Below are 19,883 nucleotides of genomic sequence, written 5' to 3'. Positions count from 1 at the left end.
TGAACTGTATGAGATCAAAAGCATCTAACAAATTTCTAATTACTGTGTATTGGGCCTCAACGGCATCGTGTTTAAAAACCACGTTCTTTTAATTTTATAACGAATTTGTGCGTTTTTAAAATGCCACCAGTTAACAAAAATATTAGTAATAAAAACGTGCACAATCGTAATAGAAAACCTTCGATTATTTGTAACGACGTTATTATATAGTTAATGATTTGTAAATTTCTATTCGCGCCGATTGTTTGAAAATACCCTTAAAAACTCAAAAAATGTTAAACTTTAAAAGAGTGATGCGAGTATAAATAGTCATTCAAAATAAAAAATAAAAAAATAAAATCAAGAAAACATACCTTGGGAATATTTTATGATACCCCGCGCATTAAAATTTGTTCATGAGGGTCAAAATGCGATGGGCTTATATATATATATATATATATATATATATATATATATATATATATATATATATATATATATATATATATATATATATATATATATATATATATATATATATATATATATATATATATATATATATATATATATATATATATATATATATGTTTTATTCGTAAAATTAATAATTAACAAATATATGCATTTTCATTAAGTAATTGAAATGTGTACAAAATGTATTGTCTAACCAATTTAAGTAAGAAGAAAACGAATTTTTTAAAATTATTTAAAAAAAATGAAATAAGAAATCAGAAAATAATTTTGATTTCAACTTTCAAAATAAGAAATGTTTTTGAATTTAAAAGCAAAAAAAAAAAAAAATTATATTAAATAATGCAAATTTATTCCAAGTCCTTCATTTTTATTTTACCCGTTACCAAGGCTACTTTAACGCAAAAATCATCTAAATGCTTTTTAATTTCTTTAGCTTGAGCATCTGGACTGGCTTTTGGATTCATTTGACAATATGTTGCAATTTTTCTAACTGCATCAGCCTAAATAACAAAAATAAATTTTTTGATGCAGATAAAATCTATATTTATGTAATTATTTAATTTAGAGTGTTAGTAAAATAATTTATATTGAATATCAAATATTATCAAAATAATAATTTTTTATTATCATATTTTTATATAATTTATTCTCAGATGAAAAACACTTGTGGAAATCGGGAAAGCCTGCAAGTTTAAGTACCATACTCCTAATAATTAATGAAATACTCACGTATTTCTTTAAATGATTGCTAAATTGTTCTGACCGTAAATTTTTTGCAGGACACTTAACGCACATTAAATAGTAATTGTTTTGAAATTTTGCACAGTTCAAGAACTAGATAAATATATCATTTTGTAGAATTTGGACATTCAAATTTGAACAGTTCAGGATAATATGTATTTAAGACTTTATCTAAGACTTTATACAAGATATAATATAAGATAATATAATAATATATAATATATTATATACTTTATATAAGATTTGTTTATTGTTTCTTTAAAATCATTTATATTTCTCTAGGAAAATTTATATTTCTTATAACTTAATTTTAAACTTAAGAATATTTTAACATTATTTTACATATTAAAATACTTATACTTAATAATTAAGAAATATTTCAAAAAGTAAAGGTAAATGTGAACGGGTAAGGTGTTAAGCAAAAAGCAATCTGTATGTACCCATTAACTATAAAAGGTGTCTTTATCAACCACAGACCCAGAAATAATTATTGACAATAGACAAGCTCTCAGATAAAACAGAATATCAATGCATCCAAAAGTCTAAATTTTCGAAAATACGTACTTAAAATATCATTAAATTTTTATAGAGTTTAACTGAAAAATTTAATAATAGCAAGCTATGAAATTCATATTTATCAACATTGTTAATTCAGGCTATTTATTTTGCACTTAGTTTGCAACTTGTAAACACATTTGGTAAGCAGAATATATGAATGATTGGTAAGCAGGATGTATGTATATTTGGTATGCAGGTAATATGCATGCTTGGTATGCAGGTCGTATTTATGTTAAAAATTTTCATTAAAAATTCCAACTTAAAATTTAATCTAAAAGACTTTCATAACAGATTGAATTTTTTTGTTGTTGTTGCAACGCATTTAACTTCTTTAAACAATTAAAAAACTTAATAACTATATAAACCAGTTCAAATATAAATTACAGCCCTAGAAATTAGAGTGCATTCGGCAATGCCAACTAAACTGCTGACCTAAAAGTGATTTTGAAAGTATTTTAACATCCTCACTTCCAACAAGGCTGCAAGCAACCACTATTAGAGTTGGAAGTTATTGAAGTTTATGCAGCAAGATAACAATTAACAGATAACTTAAAAGATTGCAAATTATATGAATCAGGAAAGCAAGAAGAAGAGAGCAAATTCAAAAGAACTGATGTTCGAGGAAAAAAACTAGACAAATTAAAGTTTTTGGAGCACTTAGGAGCAGTCACAGTAAAAGGATGAGACTTAATTAAATGATGAGTAACACAAGAATGAATTTTAGTAGATGGCACAAGAGAAGCTAGCTCTTTAGAGCAGCGCCCATTATAGTATTTATAGAAAAGAGAAAGAGAAGCAACATTACTAAGATGTAACAATTGTTGAAGGTTGGCAACATGAAAAGGTCCAACTCTGTTTGCAATGTGTTTTTGCACCTTATGTAAACAAAAAAAGGCATCATTTAAAGATCTGTTCCAGATATGGCAACCTTATTCCATAAAGAATGAATTTAAGATTTATAGAGATAAAAAATAGAATCTGGAGTAAGAAAGTGGCGAGCACTATAAAGAGATGCAAGCTTAGCAGAGGCTAATTTTGCAATTGATTTGATATATGATTTCCAAGAAAGATCAGAAGTAAGAGTTCATCCTTGAAGATGAATAGTAGATGACTCATCAAGTACATTACCGTTAATAAATAAATAAAGATCTAGATTGTTGCAATGACAATTAGTCACCAACAACAACCATATTGGCTGAAGGATAAAGAGAAAGGTCATGCTCAATTTGATCAGAAATAACATAGAAAAGAGTGCATTCTTGAGATGAAGAAGTGCAATATAGAACAAAGAGAAAGACAATAGAAGAAAGCGGTGCTAAGCAAAAGCACATAATAGAGTAATCTGTGGATTCAAACCTAGTTTCCTGACAAATGAGTGAATTCTTACAAATGCAAATGCCCAGGCCAAGCATGTGACATTGTCAAGTATGTGACAATGATTGCTATATTAAATGTTATCATTTTTACAAGAATCACACTATTGAGAACAAATGTTTATTTTTCTATTCCAAGAAGTTAATGTAAAAGGACTTGTCTGATGCTAAGCTCTGGTATTCTGAGATTACTAAATCTTGTATCTTATCTGATTGTTAAAGATTTTCCAGAGACTTTTTGAAAATTTTTAAAAGTGTCATTAACAAAAGTAAGTCTAACCTTCCATCTTTCATTTATGGTTCTGATATTATAACTTTTCCCCAGAGTAAGATTATAGACCTATTTGAAAAGAACTTTTCCCCTAATTTGACTCTTGAATCTAGTTGGCCAAACCTACTGTTTGTGGTTCAGACAACATTTTCATTATAGTCTTACAAAAGTGTTCTGCAGAATTCTTTTCAGTCCTTGCTAAACTACTATTAAGATATTTCCAATATCTGGAAAATATCTAAAAACTCTGGAACACACTCTGACTTCTTTAGCTATCCTATGATTATTTTTCTCTCTAATATTATTTTCTTCATATAAAAATTTTATGATTATTAAACCATTTCTTTTTAACCAAAGTATTAGTCACTCTTGAAGAACTCATTTCCAGTAATCTTAAGAGTACTGCAAGGTTTTATCTTTGCTTCTGTATTGGTTCTTATCTATAATAATAATCATTCTGATTATCAATCTATTTGCTGACAAAACAACTTTAGACTCTTGTTTTAGCATTTTAATCGCTTAAAACAATCAAAAGTCTTTACTTTTAGATTGCTTAGAACAACTAGCTGATCTTTAATTGGATCTCTTTTCTGTAACAGCTTTGGGCAAGCAGTGGCTTGAGGATTTGAGGACTCCAACAAAACTTAGTTGTTTACTACTAACAAATTGCAGCACACAAAAGCACAGAAAATTAAAATGCCGCACAAAAGATTTTCAGCTTCTATTTTTAAACAAATTTAGCATTGCATAATTTATGGAGTAGTTTTTATTTTATAGCTTTTATACATGTGCAGTTTTTTAATGTCTTTTACACAGAGTGTAAAAAAGGTAAATAAAGTATAAGTAATAACTAGTAAATCAAAAAAAAATTCTTTTTTCAAATCCATGCTTTATGCAAGCAGAATTCTATTGGGCCTAGAAATTCTTTTTTTGTTATCTTTTGTAGAAGGAAAAATTACTGTTTTTTTTTTTTTTTTAAATTTAAAAATTACTGTTTTTACTAAATTTTTGTTTTTTAACTTAATAACTTAAGACTTATTAACTTAATAACTTAAAACAATAGGTTTTTAACTTAATAACTTAAGACTTATTACTTAATAACTTAAAACAATAGGTTTTGAATCGCTGCGCTTTAATGTCTTCGAAACTGCAAATAATTTGCAAATCAATGATTTTTGTGACGTAATACGCAATTCATATCAAATAAATAAAATGTATGGGAAAATACAAATTAAATTTTTGTTAACTTAATTAACTTTTTTTGGTCAAATTTTTCCATTTCCTTGTATTGTCATCGAAAATGATTAAGTGTGCAAAATTTGAGCAAAATTGGTTGAGAAAAAAGCTTTCAAAAATTGATTTCAAATTTTGTGGCACACAAACATATATATATATATATAGAAAGTAACCTTATATAAAGCATGGAAAAAATAAGTAACAACTTATAAAAAAAGCCAAACTAAATTATGCTGACAGTAAACACAATTTTTTAGAGATTTATAAAATTAACAATATCTTAATTTATACTATAAATAAACGTATTACTCGCAAATAAGCCAAAAGATTTTGTTTCTCGTTTAACCTTTGATAAATTTCATTTAACACTTTTGCTCCTGTTAAAAAAGTGTATGCTTGTGTACCAAAATCATTTCCAACAAGAAGACCAAGCAATGCAAACTAAATATATAACATTTATTTAAATCAACTAAGTTCTAAATACGGAAAATAAAGTTTGAATAATGAATATACAAATTATATATTACAAATAACAGTAGAATGAGATCAGCTCATTAAAGCGTATAAAGGTCAATTAATACATTCAAAGGATGACTTTAGTACATCAATCATAAATCACAATCTTTATACAAATGTTGACAACTTTTTACAAGGTACTTTTTACTATACATTGTATTTTGTACAAGAAATTTTTGAAATTGAAAAATTTTGAAATACTTTGTAACAAAATACATGTAATTACCAAAACTGTTATGATAAAAGCCTACATACTCTCACCTAATAATAATAAAATTAAAAAATTTAGAATAAAAAATATTTTTAGAGTTGCCCCCTTTGAACACTAAAAAGGTCTCTAATATTAAAAAAAAATTATTTTCAAATATTTGAAAAGTTTTTGTAATGTTTTTTAACTTTTAAATAAAAATAAAAAATAAAAACTATTTTTTCTTTTATTATACACAGACCCAACCAAATGTACATCATTAATAGATAAATTTAATGAAGAAAAAACCTAACATTAGAAGCGAGAGGTTCCGAGTTCGATCCCCACCACGTCCCTGGTAGTACCGCGCTCAACTTGTTTCTACGCGCAGTGGCCTTGTTCGTCGAGGTTTGTGTTTCGGAGTTATAGAGTTGAAAGAGGGTTATAACCACTATTGAGTAGCCTCCTTATCTGTAGTGGCTTTCATGGCCTTGAGGAGGTGAATAACAAAAAAAAAAAACATAATCTAACTTAACGTTTCTAAATATTTTATTAGATTTTTACTACTATACTAAACAAGTTTTAACTTAATGTTTATTAAATATTTAAAATAATTTTAATAATTAATAAACAGTTATTTATCTATTGACTCATGACTAACAATTGATATTTTTTACTAATAATTGAGACAATTATTGGTAGAAAATGTAAATGTTTAATAAAGTTGTTTACCATCATTATCTGCATTTTATTATTTTATCACTTTCTACATTCTACATAAGTGCTACAACAGGTTTTATATTATAGATCATTTATTATTTTATTTAATTTACCATTTAATAGTTTATAAAACTGAGCCTAAAAGGTATATAAGGTATTCATAGTCAGAATGATTAATACATTCTGACTATGAATATAAAACTGTTTTTTTTTTCACCTAAAAATATTTAAAAAAAAAACAATTCTCACAGCAATAGACAATGGACTTCCAATTACGCAACATACTGCAATAGTGGCAAGTGTTATTGCAAGTGTTATTGCTTATTCAGGAGGTGATTTTTCTAACTTTACACTTAAGAGTTTTGTTTGTTTAGAGTTGTGGAGTTGTAACTAAAGGAGGATGATTATAAAACATACTGGTAATCTAAATTTAGCATAAACTTGTTAAACTCTTTCAGTCAATCAAGTTTTTGTCCAGATGTAATAAATGGGGGGAGATAAGAAAGTAATAGGGTAGAGGGAGGGGGGAGAGGAGGGGAGGGGAGGGGAAGGGCTTATTAATAAACAGGAGGGTAGGAATTTTTATTTTTATTTCTTTAAGTGTAAAAATCAACAAAATCTGAGACTAAGAGTTACATGCCCTAGATGTTTTCACATGATATCGCCCTTTCATGGATGTAAATACTTTTTCAAAAGAAATTGGAAATGCTAACAAAAAATATGGTATTGGTCGCTTGAAGCATGACAAAGATATTTTGAAATTTAAACTAAAAACTATTCAGGCATCTCTATTATAGATTTTGTAATTTTTCATGAATAATTTAAGTTCTTGTCAAATAAAAATAAATTAAAGTTGGAACTTGAACAATTTGGAAGGTTCTGAGTCCAAGAAAAAAATATCACAAGTTTTTTATTTTTTATTATAAGTTATGCATTCTTTCACATCATTTTGTGATACCAATCATAATGTCATAAAACCTAAAAGTGTTTATAACTTTAGATTAAATAGTTTTATTTTATTATTCAATTTCTCACTCATTCTCAGTAATCAGTGCTCTTTTAAAATTAAACTAAAAAATGAATCGTATCTGGAAACATGCTGCTTGGTATGAATGAATCAAATGTGAAATTAATAAATAAATAAAAACATAATCAAAAATTCAAAAAAAAATGTCAAAAAGGTTGTCTTAATTATTAACAGCAAGAAACTATAAAAAAATTAATAAAAAAAATAGAATTCCTTGAAGCTAAACAACCAACAGTGATGAATTTGATAATAAATATCACAATTTTTAATGAAAACCACATCCACAGAAAAATCACTTGTTGTAAACACAATCGCTAATTCAATAATATCAGAACAAGAAAATTAAAAAAAAGCGAGGAAATAATATCATAACCTTTGGAATTACTGAATTGAGTAAAATAGATGAATCAGATACAATTAATGATGATAAATTAATGGTCAATGAATAATTTGATTATAACGGTGAAAGTTATAAAAAACCAATGAAATTAGACTAAAAAAAAAAAAGAATCAAAAAGCACACCTCTAATTTTTGGTGTACTTCTTGAAAACTGTGAACGCAGTAAAATTCTACTTGTGTTAAGGAAATTACCAAATAACGACAACTATAGAAATATTTATTTAAACCTGGATATGACACCAGCAGAAAGACTAATTGATTTTGAAATAAGAAAAGAAAAAAAAAAAGAATAGAAACCATCAGCTTTTAGAAAATGAACCAAAATCACAAAAAAATAAATGGTTAACCTTCAAATTTGATAAAAGTAATTTTGAGCAAACGCCAAGAACTAAGTTTCATTGTTCAAAAACTTAAACCACATCTCATTTGTTTCACTAAAACTCAACCAAAATATTGCCAATCAAAATGTGATGACCAAGTAATTATTATAGAAAATTATATAACACTAACAAATCACAATAATAAATCATGTCAGAGAGGTGTAGCAATATTTGTACATATATCGTTAAAATCGTCATTGGTTAGCTTTGATACAATTGCATCAGAATCAATTTTTTAGATTCAAACAAAAAATTCTAAGCTACTAACAACAACATTCAATAAAAAATGTGAAATTTGAAAAAATGTGAAAAAATCTCCAAATAAAAATGAAAATAACAATGAGGAAAATGATAACTATATAAATCAACACATAACTAATCTTTCTGAAAAATACGCAAACATCCTTATAGTTGGAGATTCTACCCAGATATAACTTGGTCTAATAAAAAAGAAAACCCTACATATTGCTCATCAAAATCCTTAAAATTCATTAATTCAATCTGCAACATATACCTAAACCAATCCACTTCAGAAAGAACCAAAGTACAACTACAATTGATCCAATAATAACATCCATGGAAAATATAATTTCACCAATAACCCACCTTGCTCCAATTGGAAAAAGTCATCACCACCTTTTATACTTTACCTTAATAATCAAATCAATTGATAAACAAACTTATACTAATAATAACTAACTGATACTAATAAACACTTCTCTAAAGGAAACTATAATAGCATTAATAAAGATCTGTCAACCTTAGTATTAAATCAAAATTATAACTCAGCACAACTTTGGGATATATTCTACACAAACCTTAAAAACACTATTAAAAAAAACTTTTTTTATACATAAAATCTAAAAAAAAAAAAATACAAAAAATTGCATTCCTGAAATAGTTCACAATAGTGACAGTCTATCACCGATCTTGAAAAAGCTCAATGCTTTAACAATTACTTTGCTAGTAATTTCTTTGATAATGATACATTGATTGTTCTAAGTTTTAACTTATCTTGTGTTTGTCCCATCACCAAATCTCTAAACATCTTTCTATTACTTATACTAAGGTACTTCAAACTAGTATATTGCCACAAATCTGGAAGGATGCAAATATTATACCAATTTTCAAAAAAAGAGACAAGAAACTAGTTACAAACTATAGACCAATTAGTTCAACATGCACTAAAGTCAAAATATTTAAAAAAATAATACAAAACATATTTTTACTCATCTGTTAAAAAATAATCTGCTAACTCTTAGTCAACACGGTTTTTATCTGAGTCGCTCTTGTGAAACAAATCTTCTTACTGTATTAATGCATGGACACTTAATTTAGATATAGGTTTTTTCATCGATTATGTTTACCTTGACTTTGAAAAAGCATTTGACAAGGTCCCACACGAGCATCTTCTTTTAAAACTAAAAGTCTAAGGAATTAATGGTCCAAATCTCTATTGGATAAGAAACTTTCTCAAAAACGAAGAAAAGGAGTAATGATAAATGGTAATTACTCTGATTGGGTACCAGTAAAAAGTGGAGTTCCCCAAGGTTCTGTTCTCTCAGCTCTATTATTCATTATAAAGGTTAATGATATTCCCAATATAATTACTTCAAATGCAGCACTTTTTGCCAACAATACAAAAATATTTTACCCTATTACTAATGTGTATTCACACACCATACTTCAAAACAATATTGATACCTTGGTTGACTGGGCAGCTAAATGGGGGAAGAAATTTAATGTAGAAAAATGTTCAGTTCTACACCTAGGCTACAAAAACAAACATCCTGTTTATTCAATGTACAATCCAGTGATATCAAATCTACTAACTCAGAAACTGACCTTGGAATACATATTGATAATAACTTACTATTCTCTAAACATACCTCCATACAAGTTAATAAAGCAATGTGAATGCTTTTTCTAATAAAAAGATCCTTCTCTTATTTATATTTATTTTGCTTTAAAAGACTATTTTCAGCACTAGTTCGACCATATTAAGAATATTGTGGATCTGTATAACCCTCGTCTACTTAAAGACAAACGCTACAACTGTCACACAATTTTTCCAAAAATAATTATAAATTCTATTACAAAAGGACATTCATTAAAACTAGAAAAATCTTATTGTCAACTAGCTTCTCGTTACAACTTTTTCACAAGTAGTCAATGGAACTTCCTCCCAAATCAAGTTGTAAATGTGTCATCCTTGAGCAATTTCAAAAACTAGACAATTATCTAAAAGAAAAAATAATAACTTATGATTAAAGATTAGAAACTATACCACATATATAATATAGTTGTGTGACAGGTTGACAGGCATTCATGCCTCTATAAATCTGAGTTGTAAACCTTATAAAATAACAATAATAATAATAATAATAATAAAATATTTGAAGCAACTAAATTAAAACAATGCTAATCCATTTAATCCATTTACAAAGATAAAAAAGATATGTATAGCAGTAATGGTTTTTATTTTTTAAATATACATTTTGAAAGTGTTAAGAAAACAACAATATTTTTTTACAGCAAATTATTTAGAGCTTATCCTAATGTAATGGCTTTTTATAGATATTAAGAGTTCATTTTATTTTACAAGCAGTTTTCATGAAATCAACTTGGATACAGCAAAGTTATACAGAAAAGTCAAATTTGTAGTACCAGTAAAAGATTATACCCACAATGCAGACATAAATTAGCATCAAGTGAAGAACTAGAAGAGAAAAAGATGGAGATAAATTTTCTGAAAACGATGTGGGAAAAAATTTATGTTGGAATCAACAAGATCAGTGCTCAGCAGTACTTTGTGTAAACTTAAAATGACCCCTCTAAACACTCACTCAATACCTATAACAAGCCTACACATTAAAAATTAAGAATTATAATTTATATAATATAAATGTTTTACACTTAAAAATTAGGAATTTTAATTTATATAATATAAATGTTCTACACTTAAAAATTAGGAATTCTAATTTATATAATATAAATGTTCTACACTTAAAAATTAAGAATTCTAATTTAAATTATGTTCTACACTTAAAAATTAGGAATTCTAATTTATATAATATAAACATGTTCTGTAAGTCACTGAGTCTGATCTCGCTGCACAAAACAAGAAGTTTCAAAGTAGTTTAAAACTAAAGTTGACTTTGTTGTTGCACAAAAGAAAAACAAAGTGACAGAAAACTTTCTAACACAAAACATCAGCTTCAAATTATAAGTTATTTATATATTAAATTTGTATATATATATACTTACACTAATATATATTATATTAGTACAAGTCTTTTATATATTTATTAATTATATAATCAAGTATATAAAATATAATTCACTTGATAATATTTATATGGCGCATTCAGTTTAAATTAGAAAGGAGTTTTCTATTTTGTACAAACATTGAATGAAGTCAGATTATGAATATTCAGTCAAATTATAAAGCCAATACTGCTAACAGATAGAATGGAATGTTTACTATTTTCAAAATGTTATTTTTCAAACATCTTCTGTAAATAAAAGAAATATTCTTAATCTTTTTTTTTTTTAAAGTATTATTTATTTTAAATTAAATTAAAAACGTTTCTGTTTAAAATGTCCGCAATCAAGCATGTTAATTTAACTCCTAAAAGGAAACAGTTATGTAGTTATCTTTTAGTAAATGGTGATACTTCATTGTTTTTATTTAATATCAATGCTGCAATGGCATATTTTTTCTGGTAGATAGACAAATGCATTAACTAAAAAACCAAAGCTTTTTTGTCTGATTTCCAGGATTTCACATAAAAAAAAAATTCAAACAAAAATCATCCACCCTTTTCCTTGTACAAACTGGTACATTTTTGAGTGACCCCTCCCCATACTCTAAATATTGCTCTTGATATTTCCAACTCTGAATATTGCTCTTGAAGATTTGATGCTGAGGGTGAAAACCATGAAGTAGAATGAGGCTTCACTTGGAACCAACAAGAAGGAACAAAAGCTTTCATTCCTCCCTGAATCCAGGAGTTTATGTAGAATTCAATCTCTTGCTCAATTAAGTGAGGAAATTAAACATTGAATTCTACGTAAACTCCTGGATTCAGGCAGGAATGAAAGCTTTTGTTCCTTTTTATTGGTTCCAAATGAAGCCTCATTCTACTTCATAGTTTTCACCCTCTTGTGCAGCTACTATATCTAATCGCAATCATTTTTTTCATCTTTTTTATAAAAAACAAACATCTATTTATTATTGCAAAAAATCAATGTAAACAGGTGCTGTCATATGCTAAGCTCCATTATTCTTAGTTCACTAAATCTCATATCTTATCTCAGAAGTTAGGCTCTACAGACTTTTGGAAAACCTTCAACAGCGTCATTAACAAGGGTAGGTCTAACATTCTATCTTTTATTTATGGGACTGATCTTATTACCTCTCCTAAGGATAAGGCAAAACTATTAGCAAAGAACTTTTCTTTAAATTAGACTCTCGAATCTTAAGGCCATTATTTTTCTTCCATTCTTATTAAACAGGTTAACCCATAGTTAGACATTAAAATCACAGCTTCTGTTGCTAAAGTCATATCTCGATTAAACTCTTCTATGGCTTGTGGTCCAGACAACATTCCTGTCATAGTCTTACAAAATTGTTCTCCAGAACTCTCTTTAATTCTCTCTATACTATTTAATAAGTGCTTGACTGAGTCTTGTTTTCTTACCTGCTGAATGGGATCTGTTGTTCCAATTTTCAAAAACTCTGAAATGAAAAAAAAAATGAACATTCTGATCCCTTCAACTATCATCTAATTTCTTTGATTACCAAGGTCTTTGATAAACAAATTTCTCACATCCCATCTTGAGTCAAATAACTTACTGTCTCCATAAGCTTGTTTCATATAGTATATCTGGAAAAGTTTTTGAGATTATCAAATCATTTCTTTCTAAATGATTTATTAAAGCCATCCTTGAAGGTCAACACTACTTTTCTTCTTTATTTCCAGTAACTTCTGGGGTACCTCATGGTTCTATCCTTGGTCCTGTTGCATTTCTTATCTACATTAATGATCTTCCCGACAACCTTACATCTAAAGTAGCTCTTTTTTGCTGAAGATTCAGCTTTATACTCCTGTCTTGACAAGAAGCCTTCTCTTTTCGACAGGTAGTGATCTTGAATCTGATCTCACTTCTGTAACAGATTGGGGCTCATAGTGGCTTGTAAATTCTAACTCTAACAAAATTCAGTTATTTATTGCAAACAACTATTGCAGTACTATCCACATTACTATATTAATGAATAGCAACCCTCTCTTACTGAGTCTTCTTCTTTACGTCTTCTTGGATTACTGTTTACTACTGACCTTTCATGGAAACCATATATACAATTGATTGCTAAATTAGCATCTAATAAGGTTGTTTAAGGTTAAGGATTACTTTTCTTTATCGTGCTCACCACTTTCTTTCTCTTGATTCTATTCTCTACCTCTACAAATCTCTTATTCATCCCTCTATGGAATACTGTTGTCATATTTGGGCTGGTTATTCTAATGATGCTCTTTCTCTTCTAGACAAGGTTTAAAAATGTATTGTAAATGTAGTTAGAACCCCTCTATCTGCTAAGCTTATGTCTCTGTCCCATCGTCGTAAAGTTGCATCTCTTTCTCTTTTCTACAAATACTATCAAATTCACTGCTTAAAAGAGCTATTATCTCTAGTTCCATCAACTAAAACTCATTCTCACTTGACTTGTCATTCAGCAAACTCTCATTCTTTTACTGTATCAGTCCCTGCATGCTCTAAAAACTTTTATTCATCTAGTTTTTTTTCTGCACCGCAACCCTTCGGAACTCTCTCCAATCTTCATGTTTTCCTTACTCATACAACCTTCAATTTTTTAGGTCTTGCTTTATAACTCTATTCTTTTTTTCTCCCAAATTAGTAGTGGTTGCTTGTGGCCTTGTTGGGACTTTTGATTTCAAGGTGACCAGTGAGTTTCCTGATGGAGTATTGTCTGTATGGAATTATCTTAATATTAAACAAGAAGGAATGGACACACGGTTAAATAATCCAAACAGAGCTTCATACAAAGATGTCATTGATAAGTGACTTCAAGAAGTGTTGGCATTTGGTGACAGTGTTAAAGCAATGCCAGGAGAAAAAACCTGAAAATGCAATAAATTATTTACAAGTGAAACTAAAAAAACTTTGTCAAGCACACTCTATGGAAATGTACATTCAGTCAAAAAAAAAAATTGACTGAAGATCATCAGTATGTTCTCCCTGGGATTTTTCAGACAGATTGATTAGAAGGAGAATTTGGTAATTAAATTTTTTTTTGTAGCTTTTGTGTTATATATTTTGGTAGAGAAAGTTCAAAATCGTTTGCCCTTACAATGTTTAAAACTGTTTAGTAAATTGGATGCTATGGATTTGCCCCTACCTCAACGCTCTATTGTTCAATCAGAGTGATTAAAGATGATATTCTATATCTTGATATGTGTCTCATCAATAGATACCAATTCAGAAGAAGAAAATGCTGCCCTATATTATAATTCTGGTTGTATTCAACATAAGTTTGCTCCATGTATTTCTATTGCCAGTACCTTTGACACAAATACATCTGAATTTACAGATTTGGTTTCACATGGTCAACTATATCATCCTACTGAATATTTATTTTAGTATGTCAGATATGCTTATTCTTTATTTCATTTTAATACCTAACATGTTTTCAGTTCATAAAGTTTCAAAACTTTGTTTGTATTTGTATACAGCTCTACCTTTTGATTAAGAAAAATTGTCTCCCAATTATTTCCATCATTTCAAATTGCTTTTTCAAGAGTTTAACATAATTGGATGGCTAGACAAAGTATCTTTAAATATTGATGACCCCAAAATTAAAATTTTTTAAACTAAATAAAACACTGAATGAAGTTGAAGCAAAAACTCATGTTCCAACACATTATTAGTAGGCAATATAAAAAAGTTAAACTGTTTTTATAAGATAAAATTTAAAAATAAGTTAATTATACCAACTATATTGTATATGCTTTTTGTTGTTGTTAAAATTAGGTAATGTTAATACCATTTTAAAAGAACCTTTAAAATGTATAATGTGATTATTTGCTGTTAGCTGAATCTTAAAATTAAAAAGTTAATAAATACAAAAAAAATAAGGAAATACTGTATCAGTTTCAAAAACCCAAATACATCTTAAATATACTGAAAAAATTTTAATTTAATTTAATAATTAAATTTTTTATAGTTTTTATTTTATAATAATCAAATTTAATAATTAAATTAATTTAAAAAACAAGAGTTTAATTTCATGTAACATGAAATTAAAGCCTTGCATCACAGTATTTTAATAGTCCACGAAACAACATTGAATTAGCATAGAATATTTTAGAACATGTAAAAATTTTAACTGAGATGATGAGTATTTAAGGTAAATGCCTGGTAAAAGAGACTGTACAAGATTAGATAAGAAAAACACAAAATAAAAATTAATTTTGTTTAACTTTAAGCAGCTTTATGCAGCATATAGGATAAAGTACCCTCAATAGTACATCCTCACTACATCCTCAACAGTCTAAAAAGTACACATTCTGTATGTGTGTGTACAACAAACCAAAGTATGAAATTGAAGTTAAGTTCTCCAGACTTTGATATTTTGCATGATTCATTGTTGCAACAAGAAAATTTTTGGCATACAAACTGCCCAAAATTTCTTATAACAGCTTCTGACACATGATCAAAAAGAGGTATATGAAAGTGATAAAAATGTAAATAGTTAATTTCAAACAGTGGCAACAAGTGATCTATCAATAATGAATTCATAGAAGTTCTATTTTAAAAAACTTAATAAAAATTGTCACAAAATTACAATGAAGCCATTTAAAACATCTTAAATTACTCTTGTTGAGACCTGTCCTAGCAGATTTTAGGTTGGCAAGATAATTTTTGCAGAGAACAATACTTCTATAGCACCAAAAAGTTACTTTTAAAGCAAACTGAAGCAATGTTTTCTTCATCCAATTGTCATATACTGTATGAAAGAAAAACTGTAGTAATCTTCTCACTGCTAATTTTCTATTTATTGGTTAGAAAAATTTCTTGCAACAAGTCATGTGATAGAATCATAGATTATCCAGGTCATATTTTAAAAATCCGGGAAATTGTTTGGATAAAATATCCGGAAAAAATCCGGAATATGTTTTGCTTTTAGCTGAGTTATTTTTAATTTTTTTTTCAAACTTTTCATTTTTTTTCTATGAGTGATGAGTGAAAAAGCTTGAAAAACAAATATATTACAAAAATAAACACTTAAACTTGTATTTATGGAAAATGTTTTGGGTATCCTGAAAAACTAAAAGGTGAAAAAAATATCCAGAATTCCGGAAATATTTGGAAAAAGATAATACTTGTAGAATAGGTGATATTGTAAAAAAGCTTTTTGTCATTTGTTGTTCAATCACAGGTCAAATATTGTCTGCTAGAGCAATGCTTCAATACTGTCAAAAGTCAATCAGTAAGATCATGTTTGCGTAACTACTGCTAAAGAATTAGAGCGTAGTAAGCGAGTACGAAACAAATACAATGAGAAGTTTACTTCAATCAGAAAAAAAAAGTTATTTGATGACAATGATTTTGCTCTAAAATTTGGTTTGCTAAGTAAACAAAGATATGAAATTAGTAATAGTAGTAGTAGTAGTAGTAGTAGTAGTAGTAGTAGTATGAAAATCTGCAGCACATTTAAACAAGGGTTAAGTAGTGCGGAGCACATCAAAAGTAGATGACGCCCTATGGCAGTTTTGCTGATTGTCCATATTGTCAAACAATATCTTGAACAACTTTACATCTTTGGCATTCGTTATCTGCTCGGGGAGGTCATTCCATTTAGAGACAATACGATTAGTAAAAAAGTGATGTCTAAGCTGATAATTTCTTATTATTTCCTGTCTTAATTGTGATCAAGTTTGATTAGTTGTTTAATTAATTTGTTGATTTTAATTAATATTTTTCAATTTTAATTAATTTTAAAAAATTAGTTAAAATTAAATTATTGTTACCATAAACTTTACTATGATATCCCAAATATGTTAATATATTGATATCCCAAATATGCATATTGTTAAAATACATACTGTACACATGAAATAAACTTTATTGGTCTGGTATGGTTTTGAAATTGATATAATGAATGATGATTTATGGTATAAAGTTTATGCGCCTGCATTTTCCAAGTCAGACATACTAATGACCAAACTGAGTTGATGTTTGCAAGGTTCTGAAAATAAATGTTATTTCTCTTGTTAAAACATTGCTATGGTTTTCGGATTTCAATACTACATCTAAAAAAAAGTAATAAAGTTTCAAATGACACAATTTTTATTTTACAGTAAAAACTTCCCAATATTTCACTTTTATTATTAAAAAGACATGGTAATATTTTAACTTAATAAAATTGGCTTTATAATACCTTAATAATAAAACATTAGTATTTCTTTAACTTAATAATAATAATAATAATAATAATAATAATAATCATAATGACAATAATTATAATAATAATTACTTGAATGTTTTTATTTTGTCTACTAGGCAGTTTTTCATTTTAATGCAAAATTTCAGATAATTTAACATAGAAATGGTGAAATGCAACCAGCGAAATAGTTTTTGATCTAAATTTCAAAATGGCATATCATTATTAACCGTTAAGTGACCAAATCTGTATTTTATAAGATGGCTCTATTATTCATTAGATAAAATTTTGAATTCTTAAGATATGAGCAACTCCAAGAGCTAGTAAAAAATGAACTAGATATTGAATAATTTATGAAAAGGTAGTACAAGATCCATAATAGCAAACTTGGGCAAAAACAGGGCTGTTTAGGAACTATAACTTTATACCATTGCTTGTTAAAATTTAAAGAAAATTTGAAAGGTAGCTAATTACAAAACTTCTTTGCTATCTCTTTTTTTGTAATATCTGTAAAATTTATTCTAAACATCTTACTAAACATCTGTATAATTTAGAGCATAACTTCTCTTATTCTTAAATTAAAAAAAACAATAAAACATATTTTATGAATAACTGATATTTACATTTTATTATAAAATCAAGATAAGTATATTATAAGTAGTTATATACTACAATAACAATAACTGTTATTACATAAATTTTACATCTTAATTGTAAAAATAAATCATGATAACTAATGTGACTAAACTATGATTATCAAATATAACTAGATATGTTTATTAATTTATAGCAGCATGCAACACATCAAACTGATATGCTACTGAACTAATTCACAATTTTAAACAATAATGTACCTTATTAGCTATATTTAAAATAGTAAAAATATTTTTTTATAAGTATTACAACAAATAAAACAGTAATAAAGTCAGAACTTCATAGTAAAAAACTTTTATTAAGTAAATTTTTTTTCTGCAAATGTTAAAACGAAAGACCAACTTGTTTGTATAACATTTTGTTAATATTTTAATATAGTTTTTTTTTACTTCTTTTTATTCAATCTTGAAAGATTTATGTCATAGATATGATAAGACTAAACTTTAGTCTAATCACATTTTTCACATTTAGTCTTATCACAAGAAGTAAAAAAAAGTTATATGAAAATATTAACAAAATGTTATATAAACAAGTTGGTCTTTCGTTTTAGTCACTAAAGTTTTACAAGAAATATTCTTTATACCTCATTTATAAATTCTTCGTTGTCTAAGCGTTTCAACTTAAAATAAGTACTAATAAAATCCATTTGTCTGTTAAAGATTTCTCTACTTATAGTTTTTACAACTTTTAGAAAGTTTTCATTATTTGCAAGCGCAGTTTTTTGTTATTGTATTTATTATTAACTTGCGCGCAGTTTAAGCATACCTTAAATATTTTTATGAATTTCTTTAATATTTTTTATGAATTTCCTAAAATATTTTTTATGAATATGAATGACTCAATATTTTTATGAACTTCCGATTTTTTTTTTCACGTTTTCTACAAGTTTCTAGGTTAAATAATAATAATTAGCCTTTTTTTTAATATTATATGCAATAGACACTAATTCTAAAATATTTTTTTAAACTTCAATATATTGCAATGTATTTAAAAAAAAAAAAAACTTACACCGATTTCCATACTCATTTTTCTGATTTTGTCATCTCAAGAATATATAAAAGCCTTAACGAAAAAAATTAAACTCCTCATATTTCTTTTTGAAAATCCTAAAATCTTTTTTCTTTTATTCTTCTGCTATTTTAATATTTAATTTGTTTTTAAACACAGACCTTTGATTTACATCTTTTACACAAGTAGCTTGTGATTGAAATTATTTGAATTACATTTAGAAATACGGTTTTTTTTTGTCTTTTTGTTATGTTTTAAATACTTTATCTCCTTTACCAAGAAATGTGTAAAAACACCCAGCAATATCAAATCTTTTTTTTTTTTTTTTTTTTTCATCGATTTAAAATAAAGTTTAAATCGTTTTTTAACTTCTGTTTTGGTATTTATTTATAAATAATTATTGTAAAAACCTTCTTTTTTAACACTATTTATTTTATTATTATTATTATTATAATTATTAATATTATTATTATTGTTATTATTATTAGTTTAATTATTATAATAATTATTATTATTATTAATATTATTCGTTTATGTTTTTGCAAAAATGTTAGAAAATAAATTTAAATTTTCTTAATTTTGTTTTAAATCCTTTTTAAATCTTTTTTATAAACTGAACGTTTCCTTTTACCATTCTTTTTACAATTTTATTAAAAATTACATAATTGGTATAAAAAAAAAGAATTTAAAAAATAATTTATAAATAAAATTTGCAAATTTTTTTAATTTGATATTGTTAATTTTATTTTATGAATAAAATGCGTTTCAAACGTGTAAACTAGTAATGGCTTATTGCTGGCCTTGTGTGAAACTAGATAAATGAAAAAACCATTTTTTATATATGTAAAATTATTTTTTTGTATAACTTGAAGAGTATTCAAAAAATGTGC

The 19,883-nt window shown here is 26.7% G+C and overlaps 1 protein-coding gene across 2 annotated transcripts; it reads right to left on the bottom strand.

Moving 5' to 3' along the window:
• Window positions 1-602: 602 nt before the first annotated feature.
• Window positions 603-19,133, bottom strand: LOC136084907 (uncharacterized). Of its 2 annotated transcripts, none has more exons than XM_065806272.1 (3): window positions 18,994-19,133; window positions 4,945-5,076; window positions 603-956 (listed from the first exon to the last, which is right to left on the bottom strand). In XM_065806272.1, exons 1-3 carry the CDS (start codon window positions 19,009-19,011, stop codon window positions 804-806), a joined length of 303 nt encoding a protein of 100 aa, XP_065662344.1. In that variant the 5' UTR covers window positions 19,012-19,133; the 3' UTR covers window positions 603-803. The 2 variants fall into 2 exon arrangements, with proteins under 2 accessions (XP_065662344.1, XP_065662343.1); XM_065806271.1 differs by lacking the exon at window positions 18,994-19,133 and adding an exon at window positions 18,569-18,734.
• Window positions 19,134-19,883: the final 750 nt, after the last annotated feature.

The sequence above is a fragment of the Hydra vulgaris genome, chromosome 09, assembly GCF_038396675.1.
Source record: "Hydra vulgaris chromosome 09, alternate assembly HydraT2T_AEP".
NCBI lineage: Eukaryota > Metazoa > Cnidaria > Hydrozoa > Anthoathecata > Hydridae > Hydra > Hydra vulgaris.
The sequence above is the reverse complement of the archived record's forward strand: the minus strand, read 5'-3'. Positions and strand labels throughout refer to the sequence as shown.

What these genes read in the sequence shown, in the direction of transcription:
- LOC136084907 (XM_065806271.1), bottom strand. Translation starts at nt 18,631, where the DNA reads ATGGATTTTATTAGTACTTATTTTAAGTTGAAACGCTTAGACAACGAA. An exon ending in ACGAAGAATTTATAAATGAG is followed by an intron (nt 5,077 to 18,568) that starts GTATAAAGAATA and finishes TTATATATTTAG; the next exon opens with TTTGCATTGCTTGGTCTTCT. An exon ending in ATCTTTTGGCTTATTTGCGA is followed by an intron (nt 957 to 4,944) that starts GTAATACGTTTA and finishes TTTGTTATTTAG; the next exon opens with GCTGATGCAGTTAGAAAAAT.